The sequence below is a fragment of the Lindgomyces ingoldianus genome, assembly GCF_010093535.1.
Source record: "Lindgomyces ingoldianus strain ATCC 200398 unplaced genomic scaffold BDR25scaffold_77, whole genome shotgun sequence".
Lineage (NCBI taxonomy): Eukaryota > Fungi > Ascomycota > Dothideomycetes > Pleosporales > Lindgomycetaceae > Lindgomyces > Lindgomyces ingoldianus.
In genome coordinates, this window is record NW_022985238.1 from 85,355 (window position 1) to 106,134 (window position 20,780).

The 20,780-nt window shown below is 50.5% G+C and overlaps 10 protein-coding genes across 10 annotated transcripts; 2 read left to right on the forward strand and 8 right to left on the reverse strand.

Moving 5' to 3' along the window:
• Nucleotides 1–21: 21 nt before the first annotated feature.
• Nucleotides 22–498, reverse strand: BDR25DRAFT_320577 (uncharacterized protein; the record flags this gene model as incomplete). The annotated part of the gene is made up of 1 exon (XM_033691914.1): nucleotides 22–498. The coding sequence occupies one exon, from the start codon at nucleotides 496–498 to the stop codon at nucleotides 22–24; it is 477 nt and encodes a 158-aa protein (XP_033539520.1).
• A 2,086-nt stretch (nucleotides 499–2,584) lies between these two features.
• Nucleotides 2,585–4,638, reverse strand: BDR25DRAFT_299154 (Lem3/Cdc50). Its single transcript, XM_033689121.1, has 6 exons — nucleotides 4,455–4,638; nucleotides 4,361–4,397; nucleotides 4,199–4,295; nucleotides 3,364–4,138; nucleotides 3,148–3,310; nucleotides 2,585–3,093 (listed from the first exon to the last, which is right to left on the reverse strand). The coding sequence occupies exons 1-6, from the start codon at nucleotides 4,546–4,548 to the stop codon at nucleotides 2,997–2,999; spliced, it is 1,263 nt and encodes a 420-aa protein (XP_033539521.1). The 5' UTR covers nucleotides 4,549–4,638; the 3' UTR covers nucleotides 2,585–2,996.
• Nucleotides 4,639–5,404: 766 nt separating this feature from the next.
• On the reverse strand, nucleotides 5,405–6,547 carry BDR25DRAFT_248273 (uncharacterized protein; the record flags this gene model as incomplete). The annotated part of the gene is made up of 1 exon (XM_033685967.1): nucleotides 5,405–6,547. One exon carries the CDS (start codon nucleotides 6,545–6,547, stop codon nucleotides 5,405–5,407), a length of 1,143 nt encoding a protein of 380 aa, XP_033539522.1.
• Nucleotides 6,548–8,735: 2,188 nt separating this feature from the next.
• BDR25DRAFT_123563 (uncharacterized protein) lies at nucleotides 8,736–9,540 on the reverse strand. Its single transcript, XM_033683733.1, has one exon. The coding sequence runs from the start codon at nucleotides 9,239–9,241 to the stop codon at nucleotides 8,828–8,830; it is 414 nt and encodes a 137-aa protein (XP_033539523.1). The 5' UTR covers nucleotides 9,242–9,540; the 3' UTR covers nucleotides 8,736–8,827.
• Nucleotides 9,541–9,573: 33 nt separating this feature from the next.
• Nucleotides 9,574–11,193, forward strand: BDR25DRAFT_308192 (uncharacterized protein). Its single transcript, XM_033690989.1, has one exon. It carries the CDS (start codon nucleotides 9,840–9,842, stop codon nucleotides 10,866–10,868), a length of 1,029 nt encoding a protein of 342 aa, XP_033539524.1. The 5' UTR covers nucleotides 9,574–9,839; the 3' UTR covers nucleotides 10,869–11,193.
• Nucleotides 10,926–11,112, reverse strand: BDR25DRAFT_308194 (uncharacterized protein; the record flags this gene model as incomplete). The annotated part of the gene is made up of 1 exon (XM_033690990.1): nucleotides 10,926–11,112. A coding segment is annotated over one exon (179 nt), but the record flags the coding sequence as incomplete, so codon positions are not given.
• A 1,189-nt stretch (nucleotides 11,194–12,382) lies between the features above and the next one.
• Nucleotides 12,383–13,792, reverse strand: BDR25DRAFT_308195 (26S proteasome-like protein regulatory subunit). The gene is made up of 3 exons (XM_033690991.1): nucleotides 13,500–13,792; nucleotides 13,134–13,405; nucleotides 12,383–13,021 (listed from the first exon to the last, which is right to left on the reverse strand). The coding sequence occupies exons 1-3, from the start codon at nucleotides 13,681–13,683 to the stop codon at nucleotides 12,398–12,400; spliced, it is 1,080 nt and encodes a 359-aa protein (XP_033539526.1). The 5' UTR covers nucleotides 13,684–13,792; the 3' UTR covers nucleotides 12,383–12,397.
• A 220-nt stretch (nucleotides 13,793–14,012) lies between these two features.
• On the reverse strand, nucleotides 14,013–15,729 carry BDR25DRAFT_347660 (peroxisomal membrane protein pex16). Its single transcript, XM_033694296.1, has 4 exons — nucleotides 15,528–15,729; nucleotides 15,438–15,473; nucleotides 14,553–15,387; nucleotides 14,013–14,504 (listed from the first exon to the last, which is right to left on the reverse strand). The coding sequence occupies exons 1-4, from the start codon at nucleotides 15,673–15,675 to the stop codon at nucleotides 14,381–14,383; spliced, it is 1,143 nt and encodes a 380-aa protein (XP_033539527.1). The 5' UTR covers nucleotides 15,676–15,729; the 3' UTR covers nucleotides 14,013–14,380.
• An 813-nt stretch (nucleotides 15,730–16,542) lies between these two features.
• Nucleotides 16,543–17,482, forward strand: BDR25DRAFT_308197 (uncharacterized protein). Its single transcript, XM_033690992.1, has one exon. It carries the CDS (start codon nucleotides 16,611–16,613, stop codon nucleotides 17,298–17,300), a length of 690 nt encoding a protein of 229 aa, XP_033539528.1. The 5' UTR covers nucleotides 16,543–16,610; the 3' UTR covers nucleotides 17,301–17,482.
• A 1,605-nt stretch (nucleotides 17,483–19,087) lies between these two features.
• Nucleotides 19,088–19,288, reverse strand: BDR25DRAFT_248285 (uncharacterized protein; the record flags this gene model as incomplete). The annotated part of the gene is made up of 1 exon (XM_033685968.1): nucleotides 19,088–19,288. A coding segment is annotated over one exon (201 nt), but the record flags the coding sequence as incomplete, so codon positions are not given.
• Nucleotides 19,289–20,780: the final 1,492 nt, after the last annotated feature.

Sequence of the window (20,780 nt, forward strand, 5' to 3'; positions counted from 1 at the left end):
TCTGCATCTCTCTCTCTTTCTCTAAGGCGTGTAAGGCGGTGGTGGCGTCTCAGCCTTCCGCTCCCTCTCCCAACCCTGTCTTCTTCTCTCACACTCTTCCTCAAGCCCAAAGCCAATAGCAGGGAAATATCCTGATGAAGATGCCGTCGAGCCGGAGCCGGAGTTGCAGAATGATTGTGGCGTCCTCGTGGATGGCACTGATGTAGGCGATGAGGGTGGAGTTCTGTTGCTGGTATAGTCGGATAGGGTTTCGATGTCTGCGGGTGTGGGGCGGGCTTTTAAGAGGATGACGGCGTAGCGGAAGGTCGATGGTGGGGTGAAACGTTTTGTTGGTGTGGTAGGGTTTGAGTTCGAGGTTGAGGTTGTGTTCAAGGTCGTAGATGGGTTTGGTGGGATTAGGAGGTGGATGTTTAAGGAAGAGCTGGAGGTGGGGGCTGTGAACGTGGATGTGGATGTAGAGGTGTTTCGACGGTGGAAGATTGAGAGAGCGTGAGGCATTGAGGGGGTGATTCTCGAAGGCTACGTAAGATAGTGGTGGATGGACTTGTGGTATTTATGCTCTTACAATTTGGGAGAAGTCCGAAGGTGTAAGTAACAAAGACTAGTACTCTCTCAAAAGAAACGTGTGCAAAATCTCTAGGTTCGACCGTAAATTTTCTAGCGGTTGAAACGAAGGCCGTTGGTATCTCATTATGCTTTCTTTATACTCCCATCGTCCTTCCCCGCTCGTATCACACATTGCCATCGAAACTCCATGACTTCCGCATCCGGATAAACAGATCCCTAGAGCGGAAACCTGGGCTCAAACTTCTTTGTTAGGTGTACAGTTCCTTCCAGGCTCTTTCCTCATATCGACCCCTCACTGAAGCCGCCAGTACGCTTGCTCTCAATATGTAATATCCTAAGTCGGTAGACGCTTTCCAAACTCTCATGATGTCATTCCCCACGAGATTCTAGACGCGTCTAGAAGCCATCCATGAAACGTGAAGTCTCCCCCGGGCCTCGACTTCCCCACTGTACCGCCTGGGCCTCCATATGTCAGCCGGCCGAGGAACCGAATGTCACGAGGATTGTTTAGGATTGTCACCATGTGGGAGGCAGCTGAGTTAACAGATGCTCCGTAGTTGAATGCTGGCTTTCTTTATCACAAAGGATATAGAATGTGGCCTCAGAATAGTGGTCTGCTGCGTTATTCTCATCGACGATTAACTCACTTCTGGGGATGGATCAATAGTACGGAGTAACTGGGCGGTTACCATGCGAAAATTTGACGTTATGGGGATGTTCTGGAGAGTGAGAGGGACGTAGGGAGTGGAGTACGGGAGAATGTTCTGGAATGCATATGCATCTGCAAACGGATGTCCCAAGGGATGCCTTGGGACCTCAATAAGGAGCGCCAACGCCAGCCAATCCTGGGAGCTGGCCCCTCTGGAATATAGATAGTATATTGGAAAAACCCCGGGAATTCGACAAAGAACTTTCGAAAAAGGAAGATTGTTAATTTACACATCATACATGTAGAGTGAAGTGGAGCGGCTGAGAACAAGAAACAGGAATGAGAGGCAATGTAAATACAAGTGGGGACGAATGCGGCAGAAGGCGCAACGATCTACGGAGGGGAACGCAAAAACGACGGCTCTGCAACAACAAACCCGGAATCCCCCAAAACGGTGTACAGTCTGTCTGCTAATAACAACTTACCCGCCCCAATACTCGACCGTTCACCCATCCGTAGAATCCACGCACCTATATAGATGATTCAATTCCCATCTTGATATATATATTACAGAGCCCGCATCCTATCAGGCCACTCCAGTGTAAACACTGTATAAAACGCATCCGTCGAATAATCCATATAATTATGAATCACATCATCCTTACTATGCAACAAGCCCAGTCAATGCCCTGTCTCGTGAACCGCCATTAGCGTAGACACTTGCATTAGTTTTCCCGTTTCCGAGATTCGACGGAGAGCATGCCACAAACTAGCACACCACCCACCAGATCCGTCTGGAAGTAGATATTCAACGTGCGGTACGAGTCCTGTCGTAGGGCAATTTTCACATTGAGGTGCCTGGCGCCGTTGACGGTCTACGCCACTTTTTCTAGGTTGAACCGGATGCCGTAGTCTGTACGCATCATTGGGCATGTCGATGTGCGCCGATGGCAGGTCGTTTTGTGACGTCGGATTTGTTTGGCTTGGCTGGGATGTGGAATATGGCGTAGATGGCGATGGCTGAGCTGTTGTCTCTGTCGAGTGTGGTGAGGGGGGAGGCACGTGTGGCTGGTGAGCCGTTGTTCTGGTTGTCGTAGAGGACGGTAATGGTGGTTAGGAAATGCTTGGATACGTCGGTGCGCTGTCGAAGGATTTGGGCTCGGGTCGGTTGCGGAGGCTAAGAGCCCCGGGATGCAAACAGATGTTTGTACACGTCCCGATAACGAAACGGCCTTTGAAAATTGCGTTCCAGGTCCCTGATAATGGTAGGGAAGAGATTAGAGCAGGGAGAATGTACCATTTGAAGCAAAATGCTGAGGCTGAGAGCGGTATTTCCTTCGACATGGAATTCATGGAAGTTTATACCTTCATGCCTCACTGTGGTCTGGATTATAAGGTCTCAGAATGTCCATCTAGCTATATTTTGGCGCCCGTCTAGAGATTTTTGGGGTATTATCTGGGCCGTAGAGGCGCAGCTACAAACGTTCGTTTTCACGACGAGTTTCAGATAACCTCTTGACGAAGACCTGACATGAAGTTTAGCATGATAGAATTCTCGGCCCGAGTCCTACTTGAGCATAGTGAACACCTGCTGACCAAGGTCGAGTACAGAAGAACCAAAAAAGAATTGTGAATCATATTCTCGGGGCGAACGCCTGCACGCCAGACTTCTTAGCGACCTGTAATACAAATACACTCCCAAACCTCGGATCCGTGGTGATTCAAGCTGAAAATGAAAAGAACAAACTCCCAACTCCATTAGGAAGGTCTATCGTTTTAATCAGGCGGTATCTCCTGGTCGAACACTGCGTCCAGTTGCCGTTGCAGTGCTCGGCTGGTCATTATTCCACGAGAGGTAAGTGTGATCGCCAAGTTTCCTTGAGGTAATGTTAGCTAGATAATTATTAGTCTAACCCCAACTGTGAGCTTACCTTGGCTTGATGAGATGGGCAGCAGTGAAGATAGCACCGAGCAAAATGCAGAGACCGCCTACGACAACATACGCGATACCTAGGAAAGGGTTTTTGCCACCCATGACGGTGCGCGTTGAGATCAGGATGGACTTTTTTCCACCGTACTTGTGAACGGGGAACCCTGGGTTAGAATTAGTAATCAAGTCCCTGCATTATCTCACTTGTGTTGCTTACTGTCCCAAATCCGGAGCCGATAAGTGCCCGCCTTCAAGGTGTCCTTGTCGTTTCGCATGGCCAATTTACTGAAGGTTGGGAGACCTGCCGTCCTCATCCAGACCTGGAAAGCCTCCCAAGTGTGGAGGTTGGGAAGCTCTTCAAGATCGTCATAGCCGTTATCCGGATACTGGTCTCTCCAATTTGGCGGGGGGACCACATCCTTTGGCTTGTACTTAGACTTCTTATACAAATCCGCCTCACTATCCCATGCTATACCGCTTGTTGACATAGTGTAGGGCTCGGCATTGGGCATATTTAGTTGGTTCTTGTCGAATGAATCGTTGAACATGGAATTGGCGATGAGGCCACAGGGATAGTATGGCCTTCCGTCCGGAGCTGTGTCGAGAGGGTCGCAGTCTCCTGACCGAATAGAGCCCGCGGACTCCGCATTACCTTTCAGCTGGTTTGTATCCAAAGACTTGACATATCGGCGATGGTTCTGGTAGAAGTTCGTCAAGCGATAGTAGAACAATACAGGAGCCTTGACGTCATTAGGGATGGTGAATTCCAAGATACAGAGGGTAGTGTTGGGGTTTTTCTTTCCAGAGGGCCACTCGAAGGTGTCGTTGGCGTAGCCCCACTTTGGCTTCACGTTCATCGGCGACTTGAAAGAGCTTGTTACCCGGTCACCTGGTATCTCACTGAGTGTACTTTGCACATCCGGGTTGAAGTCCGCCTCGGTAATAGGGGCCGTGGTGTTGCAGTTTGTGTAATCGATAGAGAGCTCCTGAACCTATTGGACACAATGTCAGGACCATTAATCACGAAGCAACGGCCTCTACATGAGACCTACCTGCGAACTCGCGTATAATAACAGGCCTCCGATAGGGGCGAATATGATGCCGACAATGAAGAAGAGAGGAAGGACGGTCTTCGGGGTAAGGATGGGTCTGGCGCCTCGCAGTTAGCCAAGGCTCTCTATCGCGATAGTTCCAACGACTGCACAAGTACATACTGCCATGCTTTTAATCGCTGCTGCCGGAAAGCAGTATCTAGTCGTCAATTAGCATAACAGGTCGTGATCCGGAATCAAGCGCGGTGCCGCTCACTTGCGGGCCTCCTGCTCTTTGTCTTCTTCGCCTGCTCCTGACGCGGGTCCTGGCTCGATATCGAATCGCTGTGCTCGACTTGTGTTTGCGACATATTGTATAGTCCGCGGGATTCCGCGGCTCCGGATATGCGAGAAGAAGGTGCAGTCGAAGGTCGAGTTGATGATGGTCGCGGTGGAGGAGGTAACGTTTGGGCTTGGCCAGGGTCTCAGCCTCGTCCAATTTTAGGACGCTGACATGCTCACCGAAACTACGCCACGCCTTCATCCCCGGCTCTCGAATCTGTGAAACTCATCGCCACAGTTGTGAAAGAAGCCGTCTTTACACAGTCTTTATTCACTCTGCTTTTCGCATGATGGATGAGCTGGGACTGAGACATTCACAAGAGCATTCGGTGCTATTGTCGAAGAAGTCTATTGCCAGTGAATTCGAATAAATTCGAGTCGCGCCCGTGGCAGCAATGCTCTATTGTTCAAAGACTACCTATATCATCTAGACCCAAGTGCTCTGCAACGAGAGTCGGGAAATGCAATGATCCTATTGATCTGCCAGGTATGAAAACATCAAATCGTGGGCATAGGGGGTATCAGCAGGTATGGTGCAGACAAAAGAAAGAGAGAAAAAAAAAAAGAGGGGATAACCGAACGCCGGCATCAACGAGTACAAGGGCTTGGACAGTCTTTGCTCATGCCCATCAAATTCCCATACCCAATAAAAAAGAAACGCCATTCATGAATCGTCCTTGTGAGTGGGGAAAGTGTTCCATCCCCGATGCCGTGGTATCAATCTGAGCCGAAAAGAGAAAGCCAGTTACACCGTCCATGATCACGTGTTAATGCTACTGGTTTCCGGGACAAACACAAGAGAAAGACTGCGGAAAAAGTCTCAGAATATGACATTGCGAAGATTGGAGAGAGCGTGTGGGGTCGACAGCGAGACAGGAGTCGGACTTAGACGTAATTACGGAAGAACTCTGGCTTGAACCAGCCGACCTTTTCGTAGGCTTGCCACAGCTTGCTAGCCTTGTTGACGTCGATCTTGCAGGCTTGCTGGGCGTCGGTCTTGCGGAACTCCTTGCCGATTCGAAGAGCTTCGATGCGAGCCTGGAAGATTCGCCGCTTACTGCACAGGTAGGTAGCGCATGTAAGACGGAGGGTGGAGGCGAGATTGAGTTCAGCCTCGTGCAGTAGGTGTCGGTCAGGGTCATTGGAGAGGTCGAGCACCTGGCCTTTCCAGTCGGCCTTCAGCACCTTGCTGTTACCCTTGGGCAGGGTGTCGATGGGCGGCGAAAAGTCGGGCAGAGAGTTGTAGTCAGTGTCATCGCGATTGGTGGCCGGCCTCGGGGCTTTCGGCGACACCGACAATGGAAAGTGGTCGAAGGAATCGTAGACGCGGCTCACAGGAGTCCTCTTCGGGGCACGAGGAGCGCGGGGAAGTCGTGGGAGCGCCACCTTCTGCTTTCGGGATGCCGACGATGGAGCAGGCGCCAACTTCTTCAGGGCAGGTCGCTTCTGAACACCACTCGGTCGACCGTATCGCTGGTCGAACTCGCGCTCCTGGAGATACCACGCGCGTGGATTCTTGTTGTACGACTGGAAGACGGTCGAGACGAAGCTGACGGCCAGTTCGTAGTCCTCGCGGGCGGGCTTGCTGGGCAGACTGGCAAATTCGGGCGATTTCATATGCTGAGCGATGACACTTTGTGCGACAGGGTCGGCGTGCTCAGGGGGAAAGAGGGGCTCGTCGGGCGCAATTGGGTTCGTCGAGTCGATCGGGACGAAGAGTTGCGGGTCGCGCATTCCGCCGTCGTCTGAACAATCCATGTTTTCCTTCTGCGATTGTGTGTCGAATGGCGAAATTGGGGGCGAGGCGTACGCTTCACGGCTTAAAGAGGGTGTTGCCTGGAATGGCGCAAGGTGCTCGCCCATCGTTGGGTTGGGCTGTTCCGAGTTGAATGACGAGAAGGGCGTGCCAGAGATTGAGGAGCGAATTGTTGAGCTAAACGATTCTGAGCGCTTCATTTCCGGGGGAGAGAGGAGCGAGGAGACGGTGAGACGGTTGCTCGGGGGGGTCTTATAAGGCTGGCTTGCCATTGTCTGAGGCGTAGGCTGTTTGCTCGAGCAGGTCGTGGCCGCGCGCGGTGATTTTAGGTATTCCACCAGGCAGCAGTGTCGATGTTTGTTTAATGGCGAACAATGGACGGGTGTGTGAAGGGTGACGAGAGTTTGCGAGAAGTGTGGCGAGGCGAACCGCTGTTATATCTTCTGGGGCTTGTCAGGGCGTGACCAAGGGGAACGTGACCGTGGAACACGGCGGAATTGTACCAATTGCCGGACGAATGCTTACACCATCCAAGGGCAATGGTGAATTAGTAAATGGGCGACTAGCAGGCTGGAATTGGCAACGGAGATAGGGAGTGCGAGTGGTACGGCGGGCAAACCTCCCGCAAGAGATGGGGGTGGGTGCGCTTAAAAGGGAGCGGGTGCGCAGGTGGGCGGCGGTGTTTCAAAGAGCATTCAGGCAGGGTGCACGCAAAGAATGACAAGGAAAGGCAGATGACTGTTGCTGAAACCATGTGCCTCGACCGGCCGGACAAAGAATCGCTGCAGGGAGGGGGTGTGGACAGGCGCGACGCTCACATCCTTCTCCAGGCATCCTCAATATCTGACGCGCCTCCACGGCCGGCTGAGGGCTGACGAATTGGGGTGGCCAAGAAATGAATGGAAAGCCAGGGAAGAAAGGTTCCGACCGGAGGCAGCCAATGGGAGCCCAGGCAGCAAGGCGACGAGAGGGCACGCTGGCTGTGGAGTGGGTGCGTGTGTGAGTCAACCTGTTTGGGCTGAGGGTTGTGGTCGACTGTTTGCAACACTCTAGGGGCTGCGAAAAGGGCTAGGCGCCATCCCATTCACCGGCACGCTACTTGCATTACCCGATCCAGCATCTCCGTGAGGTGCACCCTCATATCGCTGTCCACGACGCTCCATCGCGCATTTGCGGCCTCAATTGCTGCCAATTCACGGTAGCGACTTCTGCAATTGCTGTCGCAGTGCAATTGGGCACCTAACAACCCCGGAAACTGGCCAACACGTGTCACGGCGATGCCTGATGGCTACCTACCGGCATTTCGTACGTGCCTTGTCACTATTCACTAGGCCATTGATCTTTGCTACTGTTTGTTCGCCAGGCGAGCCTGGCCGTCACGCCCGCTACACCAGTTCGAAGCAGCCTGACCGCTGCGGAGGCGACCTCATGGTTCCACATGGCTCCACGTCCCTCCCAGCAATTGATCTATCATGGCCCTAGGATTGCAGCCGGTCTCCCTGCCCACGCCCGCGCCCAATTGCTGCTGCCTTGTTTGTCGTGGGGCTCCCTTTTTCCATGGACGTCGGCGGACATTGGCGGATATGACAATATGACAATTACGGAGTTCTCGCTCTGATATCTGAATTTCTGCTGAACAATTGGGATTAAACCCGAAATAGCCGCCATCTCACAACACGAACGGGTCCTTCATTTGCCCAACGAGATGGTGGTCTTGTGATACATGATCTCTCAACGTCGGTTGTGGTCATGGCACCAGCCACGCGGCTGCCATTGGCGCCGAACCTTGACTTCAGGGCGAGTAAAACATGTCTTGCAGCGGGCGTCGACGTGCCAGACGCTGCCTGCATCGCAATTCCTTCCCCCGAGCCCATTGAGGGCAGATGACAGCCCTCGTCCCAATTGGTGCATTGTCCTGTGAGCAGTCGCGTCGCATGTGAAAGTCGACACCCATCCTACCTCGCTCAGCTGCCAGCGTGCCAGAGACAGTGTGCCCCCTCCCCCACGACAGTCTGGTCTGACAGGCTGGCGATTCATGCACTGACCAAAAGGAGCAGCTGAGGAACTCACGAGATTGAGCCGTCACACCATCTTGTGGTGATGGAGGGTCATGCTGACTGTGGTATTCCTTATCGATTGTCGCTTTATCGATTACATACCGCGTTCCGAATCTTAGAATCTGTGGGGTTGGAAATCGCCCGTGTGTCTATTTTTGAGGCGGTCACGGCGCCTACATCGCCTTGCAATGCCGCGACGTACCGACACTCCGCATTCACATCTCTGCGCGTTCCCCTCAGCAATTCTTCCGTTGAATATGCTAATGCACCATGGCGTCGCGTGTACACTTTCCGGTCGCTCCAGCGGTGAGTGCAGCGGCCAGACTGATGGCGCCGGATGCCTCCGATCTCTGCAGACAGCGATCGACGATGTAATAGGAGCCTGCTGATGGCATCCCCGACTGAAGAGTCCGCCAATATACACACTGGTAATCTAGACCTGAGGCCCATGATCGCATGCGAATCCGCAGCCATCCACGAGCATTGGAAGCAATATCATGCCGTACTCTCACACCTCATCATGAGAGCGCCACCCTTGAGATTTCGTTTGGACGAACGGACCCCAAGCATGCGCGACACCTCTGCACGTCGCGATCGACGTTTCCCGGGCCGCACCTGATTGACTGCCCGATAGGCCAATGCCGGCATCCTGCGGGCTCGCTCGTTTGCTGCCCTGACTTTACTCGCAGGGCGTGACATGCTGGCGGAGAGGTCTGGGAGTCCCTGCAGTTGCCACGCTTCCAGCCTGTCGTCCAACATCGTCTGCTGCATGACCTTGTTTCGAGACTCTGACAAAGTAATATGAGGTGGTCCTTTCATATTCGTGCAACAGCACTGAGCAACCACGTCGTCAATGGCGTCTGGTCCAACCGCGACAGACAGGCGCGTCCTGGTATTATCATGCCACATAACTTGGCCCCAATGCCCCTATTTTGTTCTGCTCGCCAAACCAGAAATAGAAGGGCTGCAATCCGGTTGAGAGTGAGGCAAGGCAGACAGATGGCGGCCATTCGTCTCGGTGACCAGAATATGCAGCTTCATATGAGCAATTGAGAACAGATCCGGATCTGGACATGCAATTGGTCAATGGAGGCACAGCATCGAGTTGGTCATGAGAGGGATGACGAAAGGGGAGGAGCAATTGGAGACGTCTCGAGACTCGGCCCCGACACGAAGGGGATGCAGCGCACGTCATGTAAATGCTTACAGTACGTCTCTTTCGTCGTGATGACATGGTTGCGCATCGTCCCGGGGCGCAGTTCTCACAATGGACGTGTCGTCGTTGGCGTTGACTCATCGTCACTCCCCATGAAATGTCGATAGATCTTCGATCGGATCACGTGCCGACGATGGCCGTCAGTGCACAAATCGCTAGCTTTGCGTTCCCCGCAGCTTCAAATTTCCATCACAACTTTATTCTAACCGCTTCTTGTACTTCTCCTGCGACACGACGTTGAGTGATCATCGCCACCCAATACCACAGCATGTCACCGCCGCAGCTCCAGAGATGTCGGCGCCCTCCCTTCCCTCCTCTCGTGCGTTCATAACCACTTTGCTCAACTCCCTGCCTGCGCTTCCGCCGCTCTCCGCATCCGCCACCAACACAGCCGCTCCAACTAATCCTCTTAACTCCGTGCCTGAATCTGCAAGGAAACAGCTTCTGACCCTTCATGTTTTGTTTCCAAATGAACTCCTTCCTGCCCTTGACCTCCTCGACCGGCGTCTCGTTACGCGATTCCTCATCCGCGGAAAGCCGATGGGAGTAGGGACCGGGGACACGAAAGGAACAATGGCTGCGGGCAAAGACGCAGAAGGGAAGAGCGTATTACGTGGTGGACAAGGCGATGTGGCGCGGTCGACAAGTGATGCTATGGCGGAGGTGGAAGTGGAGGCGGATGAGACACTGGCACCCCACTCCCACAATCTCTACGCCGCAATGCGTGCCACCGGGCAGATGGAAAACAATCCTGATATGGAAATGCTGGATTCTTCATCTCCATCTTCAGCTACGTTGGCCCATGCAGAGGATGGGGTGCATGTTCCTCGGATTCTTGAACAGGATGCGGATGCGGCACTGCCAAAGGACACAAACGCAGGGGCACGGGAAGTTGTAGTCGACACGGTTTACTACGTCCGCTCAGCCCAGCAAAAGTCCTCGCGATATAGCTCTTCCTACGATAGTACAACTTCATATGAAGTCCGTCTAACCGCATGGAATTGTTCCTGTCCCGCCTTCGCATTCGCTGCATTTCCTTCGCTGCATCCAGAGCCTCCTATCCCGCAGGCAAATGCTGGAGAGCCCCAGCCACGGCACACAGATCTGGATTTAAGAGTGAGCCATGACAAGCTGCGGAAGGAGGATGAAGACCAATGGAGCTCTGGTGGGCTGAGCTTAGGAGACGGTATGCCACCTGTGTGCAAGCACCTGCTTGCATGTGTCCTGGTGGAGCGATGTAGCCTTTTCAGCAGCTTTGTGGAGAATAAGGATGTCGGTGTGGAAGAGGCGGCTGGTTGGGCTGCTGGGTGGGGAGATTGAGATGCGTCAGAAGGAGAGAGAGGATTGAGTTTTGATACCCGGGCTTGATGTGGAGAGGGATGGCCTTACGAAGTTATGATGTGATGTGATATGATAATGAAGACACGGCTTGCTACGGCTTGAACATTTACGGGGTGTGCGGCACTCCGCTGGGCGACTAAAGATCCGTAGGCTATCACATGTTCTCTGAGGCGTAAAGGTATGTGCCGCGATAGTTTTAACGCAGCACAGCACAGAAACATACATCCTATTACCCGCCGCTGACACCTCATCCATTGAAGAAGTCATTGCCGTCATTCTACAACCGTAGTAAACCCAGTTCCGGCCCGGTTCTTTCGCTCTAATACGAATCTGGACGTCAAGACGTAACTAATCTAAATACTCCTTTTGCGTTTAGACGTAGTAATGCCTACATCTAGCCATACATTCCCTCCGATTTTTGCCTCTACTTTACTTGTAGGCCAGCAAGCTGTCTGGAGCTAGGAATTAGCACCATTCTCAAATTGCAATATGAGGGAATATCGAAACTTGTTTTCATAAACGACCCACAATCGTGCTCGCCAGTCACCTCAAGACGGTATGCCATTGGAACGCTCTTCGCTAGTTTAAGGCGCTGTAGGTCTGCTCTTAGCGTTAAATGCTGCCAAGAGATTTTCAGGGATACGTTAAGAAGATGTCCAAGAATGTTGCAATCTCTTGGCGTGAGGTTGCACGGAAAGATTTTGTAAGACGATGGCAAAGACGACGTCTAATGTAATCTTTTTGGCATCAGACTTTGCGAAATGATTTCTAAGAGGACGTCTAAGGAGATATAATCCTCTGACGCCACGTTCCACGGATGAATTTTGAGTCTAAGAGGACGTTTCAAGAGGATACAGTCATTTGGCGCTAGATCCCGCTAAAATGACTTCAAGGTTCCAAGAGGGTGTTCATGAAGATGTCGAAGTTAACTAAATCCTTTCAGCGTCGGGCTCAGCTACATATTTTTTTGGAGTCTATGAGGATGTTCGCGGGAACGCTCAACAGTTTTGCAAAGTCAGTCGGCTCGCGATCACCGGAAGTATAATTGTATGATCTTCTATTCAGGCACAGATCTTGATATTAAGGAGTAGTAATACGAAGAGCTTGAGGAATAGGGGTAGGATAGTGCAGGTAGAGGTAGGGCTATGAACTAGGTGAGGCTGAAGCAGGGGCGAGAGCACTCGTGACAGTAACAGATAGAGAGTTGTGTAGATCAGGTCTGTCGTAATACATACCTAGACTATCGTCGACTGCGCGCATCTAACCTAGGACAAAGTCTTCGATCCGATATTTCTTGTCATGTTAAATCTATCCATTCATGCTAATATGATAGCCATTATGCAGCCGCCTTCTGCAGTGCAGTGCAGTGTAGAACGGGGCGGGGGATCCATTCTCCTCTCCTGAACCAAAAAGTGTGATGCCATATCATACACTTCAGTGCATCTTCCAACCCCAACCCCACGCGCATCGCCCACCAGACCCGCAATCTCCCCATTCCAGCCCCCCGTCTATCCTTTCTTCTTCTCCCCTTCCTTCCCCTTCTCCTTATCCCCCTCCTTAGTCTCTCCATTCGTACCATTCGCCTTCTTATCTTTCTCGCCATCCTTAGCCTCCTCCTTCTTCGCTTCTTTTTCCTCCGCCTGCTGTCTATTCTGAATTTTATTCTCAATGAGATCGTGGAACGCAGTGATAGCACGGATCAAACTCGACAAGTAAATCGCCATCAGCTGATCATTAGTCTTAATACTCATCGCCCTCGCCAACTCAGAATTATCTAGTGCACCCGCCGCCCCGGCCGCAGGTCCCACGCCATTCATTGCGCCGCCCACAGGCGTGGGTTTGGGGGTCGAGAGGTTGGGGAGGAGGTTGAAGACGTCTTGAAGGTTGCCCAGGATAGCGTGGTTGACGGGGAGGTCGCCGTCGAGGACTTTTTGGAGGTATTGGCCGATGTCGCGGAGGCGGAGATGCAGGCCCTGCAGGGATTGGAGTTGCGAGGTTATGCGCGTGGATAGGGTTCCGACGGCGACGTCGCGGATGTCTCGGAGGAGGTGTTCGACACCGATTTCTTCTGCTTCTTCTGCTTCGATTATTGAGGGTGTGTGGACAAAAGTTTTGGAGGTTGTTGTGCCATCCTAGAATCAAATACCGTTAGCCCAAAATTATTATAAAATGTAGTTCACCGTCTAATGCATTCATGTGAAGTCTCGTTTGGGAAAGCCGAGCGGCAGAAAATGCAAATCTTACATCCTTGATCTCCTCCACCGCAAAATATGCATCTGTCGGCACCCCCACCTCTTTCGGCTGCACATCGATGATGACTAGCAGTGGATTCGGCGTGTACCTCTTGAACAGCTCATTGATCTCTAGATCGCTCGCTCGCAGCTTCGGACCCGTGTGATACCACCCAATCAGCTTCTCCCTCGCATTCACTTTCTTGAACATATCGTTCATCGACTCGACATAGTTGTGATCCAGGAACCACACCGATGGGTCCTTCTCGTCTTCCTCGAAGGGTACTATATCGAGAAGTCAGTGCTGAGCAATGGGTTTGCCTTCCTTGAAGCTGATAGGGAATTGTTTCGGCGGCGAATGTGGGGAATAGGAGCGCACCCGCGAAGCTGTTTGATACTCTCACATTCTTGCCATCGTTCTGTCCGAGTAGCACGCCGACCACTCGTTTCCGTGTGCCTTTTGCTTGGCGGCCGTAGTGATCTGCTGCGGAGAGGAGGACAAGAGGTGCGACGGAGACATTGCGGGTGACGAGTGATAGTGTCTCGGCTGTTGTGGCTGGCATGGTTGTGGTTTGCGATCAGAAGGGTCGGAGGAGAGGCGATGGGATATGTGGAGGAGGGAGGGGGTCTTTGTTGTTGGGTGGGGGATGGGTTGGGATTTGAGTTTTGGTGAGGCTCTTCTGTGATGTTCTCCGAAGCTTCGAAGCTGCGTATGTGGTCCGAGCTCTGGCCAGGCACGCGAGGTGTAGAACTAGCTAAACAGCAATCTGATCTGTTAGACCTCTTGCTGGAGTTGGGGAGGGTGTCAAAAAGGATGCACGTTTCTACTCTAGATTACCCCTGTCATGTTCGGTGCTAGGTCTCAAGATGCAGTAAATAGAGTCCCAATAATAGCTTTCATTGTTTGGAGTTGGGATACCTGTGTGGAACGAGATTATGAGTTTGAATGAGAGAGCATTAGAATATGTCTCCCTTTTAAACAAGCCTAGCCAACTTTGGGAAAGTCCAAAAGAAGGCACAGAGATGCAAATAAAAGACGTAAGACGTAAGAAAGCCAGATACGACACCAGGGAATAGCAATTAGAGACCAAGCCAGTAGTCCCACAAACTGAAGTGGCCCGAAACATTCCCTACTGGCGCTTACAATGAAGTTTCGTGCTCACATCCCTCCCAATATCCAATGCATATTCTTACAACAGCGGAGCCACCCGTCCTCCAAAGTGCTCATCCCGAAACCTTCCATACTGACAAAAGAAAGTGCTAAAGAGTTGCGGTTGGGAAATAATACTGATCCCAGAGAAATTCGTAGTCCTCAATGACACCGCCGACAATGTCTAATAGAGGCTTGTTTCTAAGCTTTCGCGTGACCGAGTGTATCCAAGCCCTGCAGATTGTTAGCTGAGGCACAACCGCTTTGTGGTGTAAGACTTACTTGGTGATATTTTCATAAAAGGCACCGCGCATCATCCACCAGCCAAGCGCCCAACCACGCTTCTTCAGTTCCTCCCTCTCAAGGCCGGTCAGACCCCTTAGTCCGCCGGCCAGTCTTTCTTGGAAGTCTTTCTTGGCTAATTGTCTTGCTCCATACTCGATACTCAACCCTATCAACCATGGACGCCAGCTCTTCCTGTCCCCACTGAAGTGTTGCATGGCCAAAGCATAAACAACGGGTCTCAGGATGTACAGAACCTCTGCTAGCTCACCCTTCCCACTTACACGGTGAAGCAACGCCTTCGGAGGTTTGATGTCGTCTGCAGTGAGAACCTTGGAGAGGAGATAGCTGGAGATATCAGACGAATCCGGCAGGCTTGGCATGGACAGCCCTGTCCTAGGCATCGTCCAGTTCTCCGCGTCCACCGAGCCTTCACTCGGAGGCGTATCCATTCCATCTGCGGATGCCGAAGAGTCTTCCAAGGTACTCGGGTCCACCTCTCTTTGAGGAAGGGGCGGTGACAGAAGCGGCCTCGAGTTGGTCAACCGCAACAGCAGCAACCGACAAAAGGCCTTGATGACCTCGAGCAACACCACGACGCGCCACCGCATCCTCTCTCCTTTCCTCTTCGCAGCCATCTCCCATAGCAGCTCGGTGTACTGGATCATCTGAAGTAACAGCGCTAGCCGCTTGTAGGTTGGGGATCGCTGGGTCCAGAAGCGGGTGTAACGACTGTGGGGTGTGGGATGGTGTCGTTGTGTTCCAGGAAGTCGCGCGATCGCCTTCGCCAAAAGAGAGTCATGATAAAGAGAGAGGAGCTGGACGCCGCTATGTACTGGGCTATGTTAGCCGGCGCGTGCGATATGACCAAACGGAGGGACCTACAAGACTCGGAAGCGATCTCAGATTCTCGAAATCGGCCTGCAGAACGTCAGTAACAAAGCAACCACAGCGGTGCGAACAAAGGGCATGTACCAGGGATGATATACGTTAGTGAGCGCAGCGCAGACTCGATCTGTGACACGGCGCTGGCGTTCTTCGTGATGAAGTCGGAGTACATCCCGAACCATTTCGGAGGCAACGATAAGGCCTGGTTTGTCCGCTGGCTCGCCTGCTTGTACATTGTGGTCGCCCCAATGAATGGGTTGACTTATCGCGGAGGCCGTCGTTGTGTGGAGAGTACAGGAGGCTGGTCGCAATCCGGGGAAGGAGTGAAGTCATGCTCGTGTGGCCGCGTGCCGAGGTCCAATCAAGCAACCACAAACTTCACTAAGGGGGCATGATGACCTTTCAACTCTCTTTCCCGCATGTCAATCTCGGCGTGCTGCACTGGTTCATATTCTGCTCCGTCTGTCTGCAATTGGCGGTTCTCTGATCCCGATATGAGCTCCACGGCCTTTAGCATGCACCATTGACCGGAAACATGCCAGCAACTGTCTGGAAGTTGGTCTGCAATCAACATCTTCTTTCTGTCCTTCTGCATTCCAGCACCATTACGTGGATTCAAGAGTGCATTAATTCGGCGCCTTGACGCCTGAAGAACGGCGATTGGATACTAGACCGTCTCTCATCGGATTGTTCAGCGTCGCCCTTTTCTGCGCCGCACCTCCGCAAGGGCGCCTGACCGGATGCTTCAATTATTCCGAAAACCTTCCTAGCTGAGCGTCATTCCAGTCAATACGATGACTGAATGGTTGGTGCAGCCGCACTTGGGCAAAAAAGGAATGAACACCCGCATGCATGTGACCACGCGTTTTGTCCATACACATTGCCTTCCATGCAATGGGCGCCTTTGGTGCTCTCTGAGTAAACATCAACCTACATTGCACTAAAATACTGTGTCTTCTTAAGTTCCTCTCTTTCCCTTTTGAGCTTTGCGCTTCATGTCCATCACACCACATGTCCTCGGTAGATGCCCCAGCTACGAGACTTGGCTGCGGCCGCCCTCTTAATAGCTAGCGCCTTTCTCCACAGCTTTTTACCATCAACCCAGAATCCTTTTTCTCTCTCTAAATCTGTTGTACTAGGTATCCTTTACACTAATCACTACTCCTCAAAATGGCCAATTCAGTTCCGGTTCCAGTCGTTGCCATCAACGAGCAGGACAAGACTCTCTTCAAGTCCATCAACACATTCGTTCACAACTACATGTCTCAGCCACATCACGATAACTCCCATGACTACTACCACATTCTGCGAGTCGTCTCCAACGCCAACAAATTGCTCGAGGCAGAGCTGACAGCCAACCCCGACCTTCAATACGACACATTAACTATCTTCCTCGCCGCCCTTCTCCACGACGTCGGCGACTACAAGTATGCTAAAGCAGGAGAAGACATCGAAAACCAAATCTCGCACGTTCTTCGAGAACGAGGAGCCTCTGACGAACTTGCGGCGAAGGTCCAAACAATTGTCCACCATGTATCCTACACCCACGAAGTGAAGAACACTGAAGCTGTCATGCAAGTCTTAGCCAAGTATCCCGAGCTTGCCATTGTTCAAGACGCTGACCGCCTTGACGCTATTGGTGCGGTGGGTGTAGGCCGATGCTTTGCCTTTGGAGGGGCAAGGCGTCAAGGGCAGCCGATGTCGCTCGCAGTAGACCACTTTGGAGAGAAGTTGCTGAAGCTGCCAGCCATGATGAAGACAGCATCAGGGAGGGCAATGGCGGTGTCAAGGAAGAAGGTCCTGGAGGATTTTGAGGCTCAGTTCAGGGAAGAGACAAGACTTTCCTTCTCTCTTGAGTAATCGAGACCCCAGACTTGGCGTTCGACCCTTGAATTAAATTTGTCCTGTTTGTTTCGAATTTTTAAGTCGCACTAGTCTCCATTCCAGAAGAACCCCACGGTGGTCAGATAAGCTCCCTCCTTGTGTAATGGGATACTCGCCGTCCTGGGACAGATCGAAGGAACTTCAGCTTTACAACAATCTAGTGTTATAAGAGTGGCGCGCTTCAGCGACTCCTTGACAACTATCAATATCTACCTAAGAGTTACACTCGCCACGCGGTTGACTAGCTTATTTCTGTGAAGTGCAACTTAGACACCGCGACAATGTCTCCCACGCTGTAACGCTAACACTACTATTTTTACTTTGAAGCCATAAGAAGCTCTAATCTAATCATAATATCATTCTATAGTACAATGCTAGAAAACATATATTCAGAGTGTACGTGATCTCGCACGAAATTCCAAGTGATTCCGTCACGCAAGTTTTACTTGCAGCCTATCTCCATTCTTTCAGCAGCTCATACAGTCACGGGACTTTGAGTAATTTTATAATATTACTACTAAGCTATATTCTAATCAGCTAGTCCGCCTTCGCAATCTTTACTCTCTTGGATAATACAGCTTTCCTGCGTAGAGGAGCGAATAGAGCGCGGACATGCGAAGGTGTCTGCGCTTGTGTTATACAGTATACTCCACCTTTATCACCAGCGCTGGAGCCTTATTGGCAAGAGGAAGCTATATCCTTGTTAGTTTCCAGCATCCCTAATTCTCTACGACCTATTAATCACTAACCCGAAGTAACGTTGTAGCAAGATATATCGTAATCTAAGGTAAAAAGTGCTCCATGGTACCGAGAGTGCGACGTATGTTAAGTCTCTGTAGTAAAATGTTAGGCTAAGAAGAGGGGTTAGCATTCTTATACTAATCTAGATCCTATTTAGAGAACAGAGCAGTAATATTTTATTCCTCAAGTAGCAATCTCATCCTTTGCAATCTCTACCCAACTCCCTTATACATTTTTAGCCTTTTTGTAGGCCAGTGTGGAGCTTTTACGCCTCCAAAAAATTTGTCCCTGATGCCTCTGCGGTCTCTTTTGCAGCTTCTTTTGTAGCATATCTCTCTCATACCTCAATACCCTTCTAGCTTATTGTTTTCGCCTGCCTACTACTGTTGACTTAGTTGGTTTGCGCCGTTTAGCTTCATTATTCTGTTTATGTAAGAATTGATTCTTATTCTAAAGGAAGACACACTTAGCAAAGTACAGCTAGGGGGCTTTAGCAAGCTTCTACAGCTGCTGTTAGCTTACCTTGTTCAGCGGAGAGGTATCCTGTTTAGTTAGTTTACGGAACGATATAAGGCCTCTGCCGTTACTATCGTTTAGAGAGATTGTCTTCTGTTTATGCCTGCGTCTCTATGATTTAAGCTTTTAGAAAAGTTAGTTTAGCATAAGGCTTAAGTGTATCTCTAAGTACTCTATCTAGGTTAAGCGGGACTCAACTAGCCTTAGTTTATATAGCATTAAACTTCCTAGACGTGCGCACCTTTTCCCTTACAAAGCTATAGAGACGTGAAATACTCTTTACTAATTGTGTTTACACCTTCTTAATGCAGTTGTTTAACCTAGTCGTAATAGGCCGCCGTTAGTAGCCTATCGGAAGTGTGAGAAGGAAAATAGCATAGGAGAGTGTTGTTTCTAAAGCCGTACTTCAAGACGTAAAGCGCTTTAATTTAGGGATTAAGGGCTCATTTACGCGACTCTAGCAAGATCTAAGAATTAGTGTATCTAGATTTAGAGCACGTACAATGTTAGCTAGGGGTGAGGTAGGTGGTCCAGTTATTACAATAGGTTTTAGTAGGGTAAGTAATTATTAGGAGAAGAGACCTACGCTCTGCAGATATGTACTTAGCCGCCATCGTCTGCTCAACGCCCGCGCTCCTATAATCCCTTCGGTCGTCCTTACCTAATAGGACTTTGACGGAGTTAAGCATACTTAGCATAGCTCCTGTCTAGTTCATATTGTAAAAATTCTCTGGCACGATGACTGGATCTTAAAGTTCCTTTCCCATGACCTTAAAATAGTGTGTGATTTTCTTATATCTGTTATTACCATTAAAATCTAGTCTATCGCCTTCACTTTCTTCGCTTTAAGGTCTCGATGGCGTTTACAGAAGGCTTAAGGTTAGTGCTTTCCCTGGGGTCTCATCGTTTCGTCTGTTGCGACGCCCTAACAGGTGATAATAAATGCTAGCGAGTGTGGGTGCTTTATCGTAGTAGGATAACTATTGTTGGAAATTTGCAGCAAACTATTTAACTAGGGCTTTCTCTTCTGGTAGAGTAAGGTAGTGTTAGCTTTAAGCCTTCTCTTCTTTTAAGGGTTGTCCATCCACGCGGTTCCACAGAGTGACCTTACGGTGTTTTAGCGGAGCTGCGTGTGTTCTAAACTCATTTGGCTCAAGACCTTCTAATAGGGCAATAATTGCAGTGTCAATTCTATATTTAGTGATAGAGATGGCGAAAGGGAAGGGGACAAAGAGTTGCGATAAGCACACGTAGCGGATTGCAATAGAAGCAAAGGGAGTATTTTCATATTGTGGCAGTTCACTAATACCGTTTGGGTCGACTGCAAGGATGATGATCAGCAAGTAGGCTTGGCAACGAGGCTCTATTGTAACTTCAGATAACCTTGGGTGCAGCACTTGCGATCTGACCACCCTTGGCCATACTCTTGGTCAATTCCCTGAGAACACCTTCAGAACTTGCCACCTCACAAGGCCATGGCCAGATCGGGTCGGCCCTCCTCCCAGCTAGCGGTGGGGAATTCGGGAGACCTCACTAACTGATGTATCTGGACTTGTACCTGCACCTGCACCTTAACCGCGCCATAGGAGGCAAATCCGATCCCCGCAACCAAATAATATACAGGACGTTGCTTATTCCTGCTGTCGGGATCTAGTCAGCTGATGGCTTGACTAATTATTAGCGAACCCATTAACGTACTTCACGGGCGAGTTGCTCACACACCTGAGTCGCTTACTTTTGCCAAGACCCTACTAAACCACCCTTCCTACACTAATGCATTCCCCACAACACTACTTAGACGCGCTAAAAGAACATTAGATACAGCTTACACTCTAGGCTTTTAAACAAAACATAAAACTCTTAAAGAAATATGCTATAGCTATATGTAAAGTTTTATAAAAGATAATAAATAACTATAGCACTAAATAACCTTTATAAGCTAATTCTACAGCTAAATTATAAAGGCTAGGTAATAAAAAGAAGCAGGTGATTATTAAGACTATACTTAAGCTATATGCGCAAGGAATTTCCCCTTAGATAGCATTTATAGCTAATATAGCTAATTCTTTGCACGCTAAGCGTTGTAATGAGGTAGGCGCCCCGCCTGCCAAGCCGATACTATACGACTTTCCCCACTGTACCAAAAGGTACGCACGAGAATACTTAAGCTAAGTATTCTCGCATAGTATAATATATATA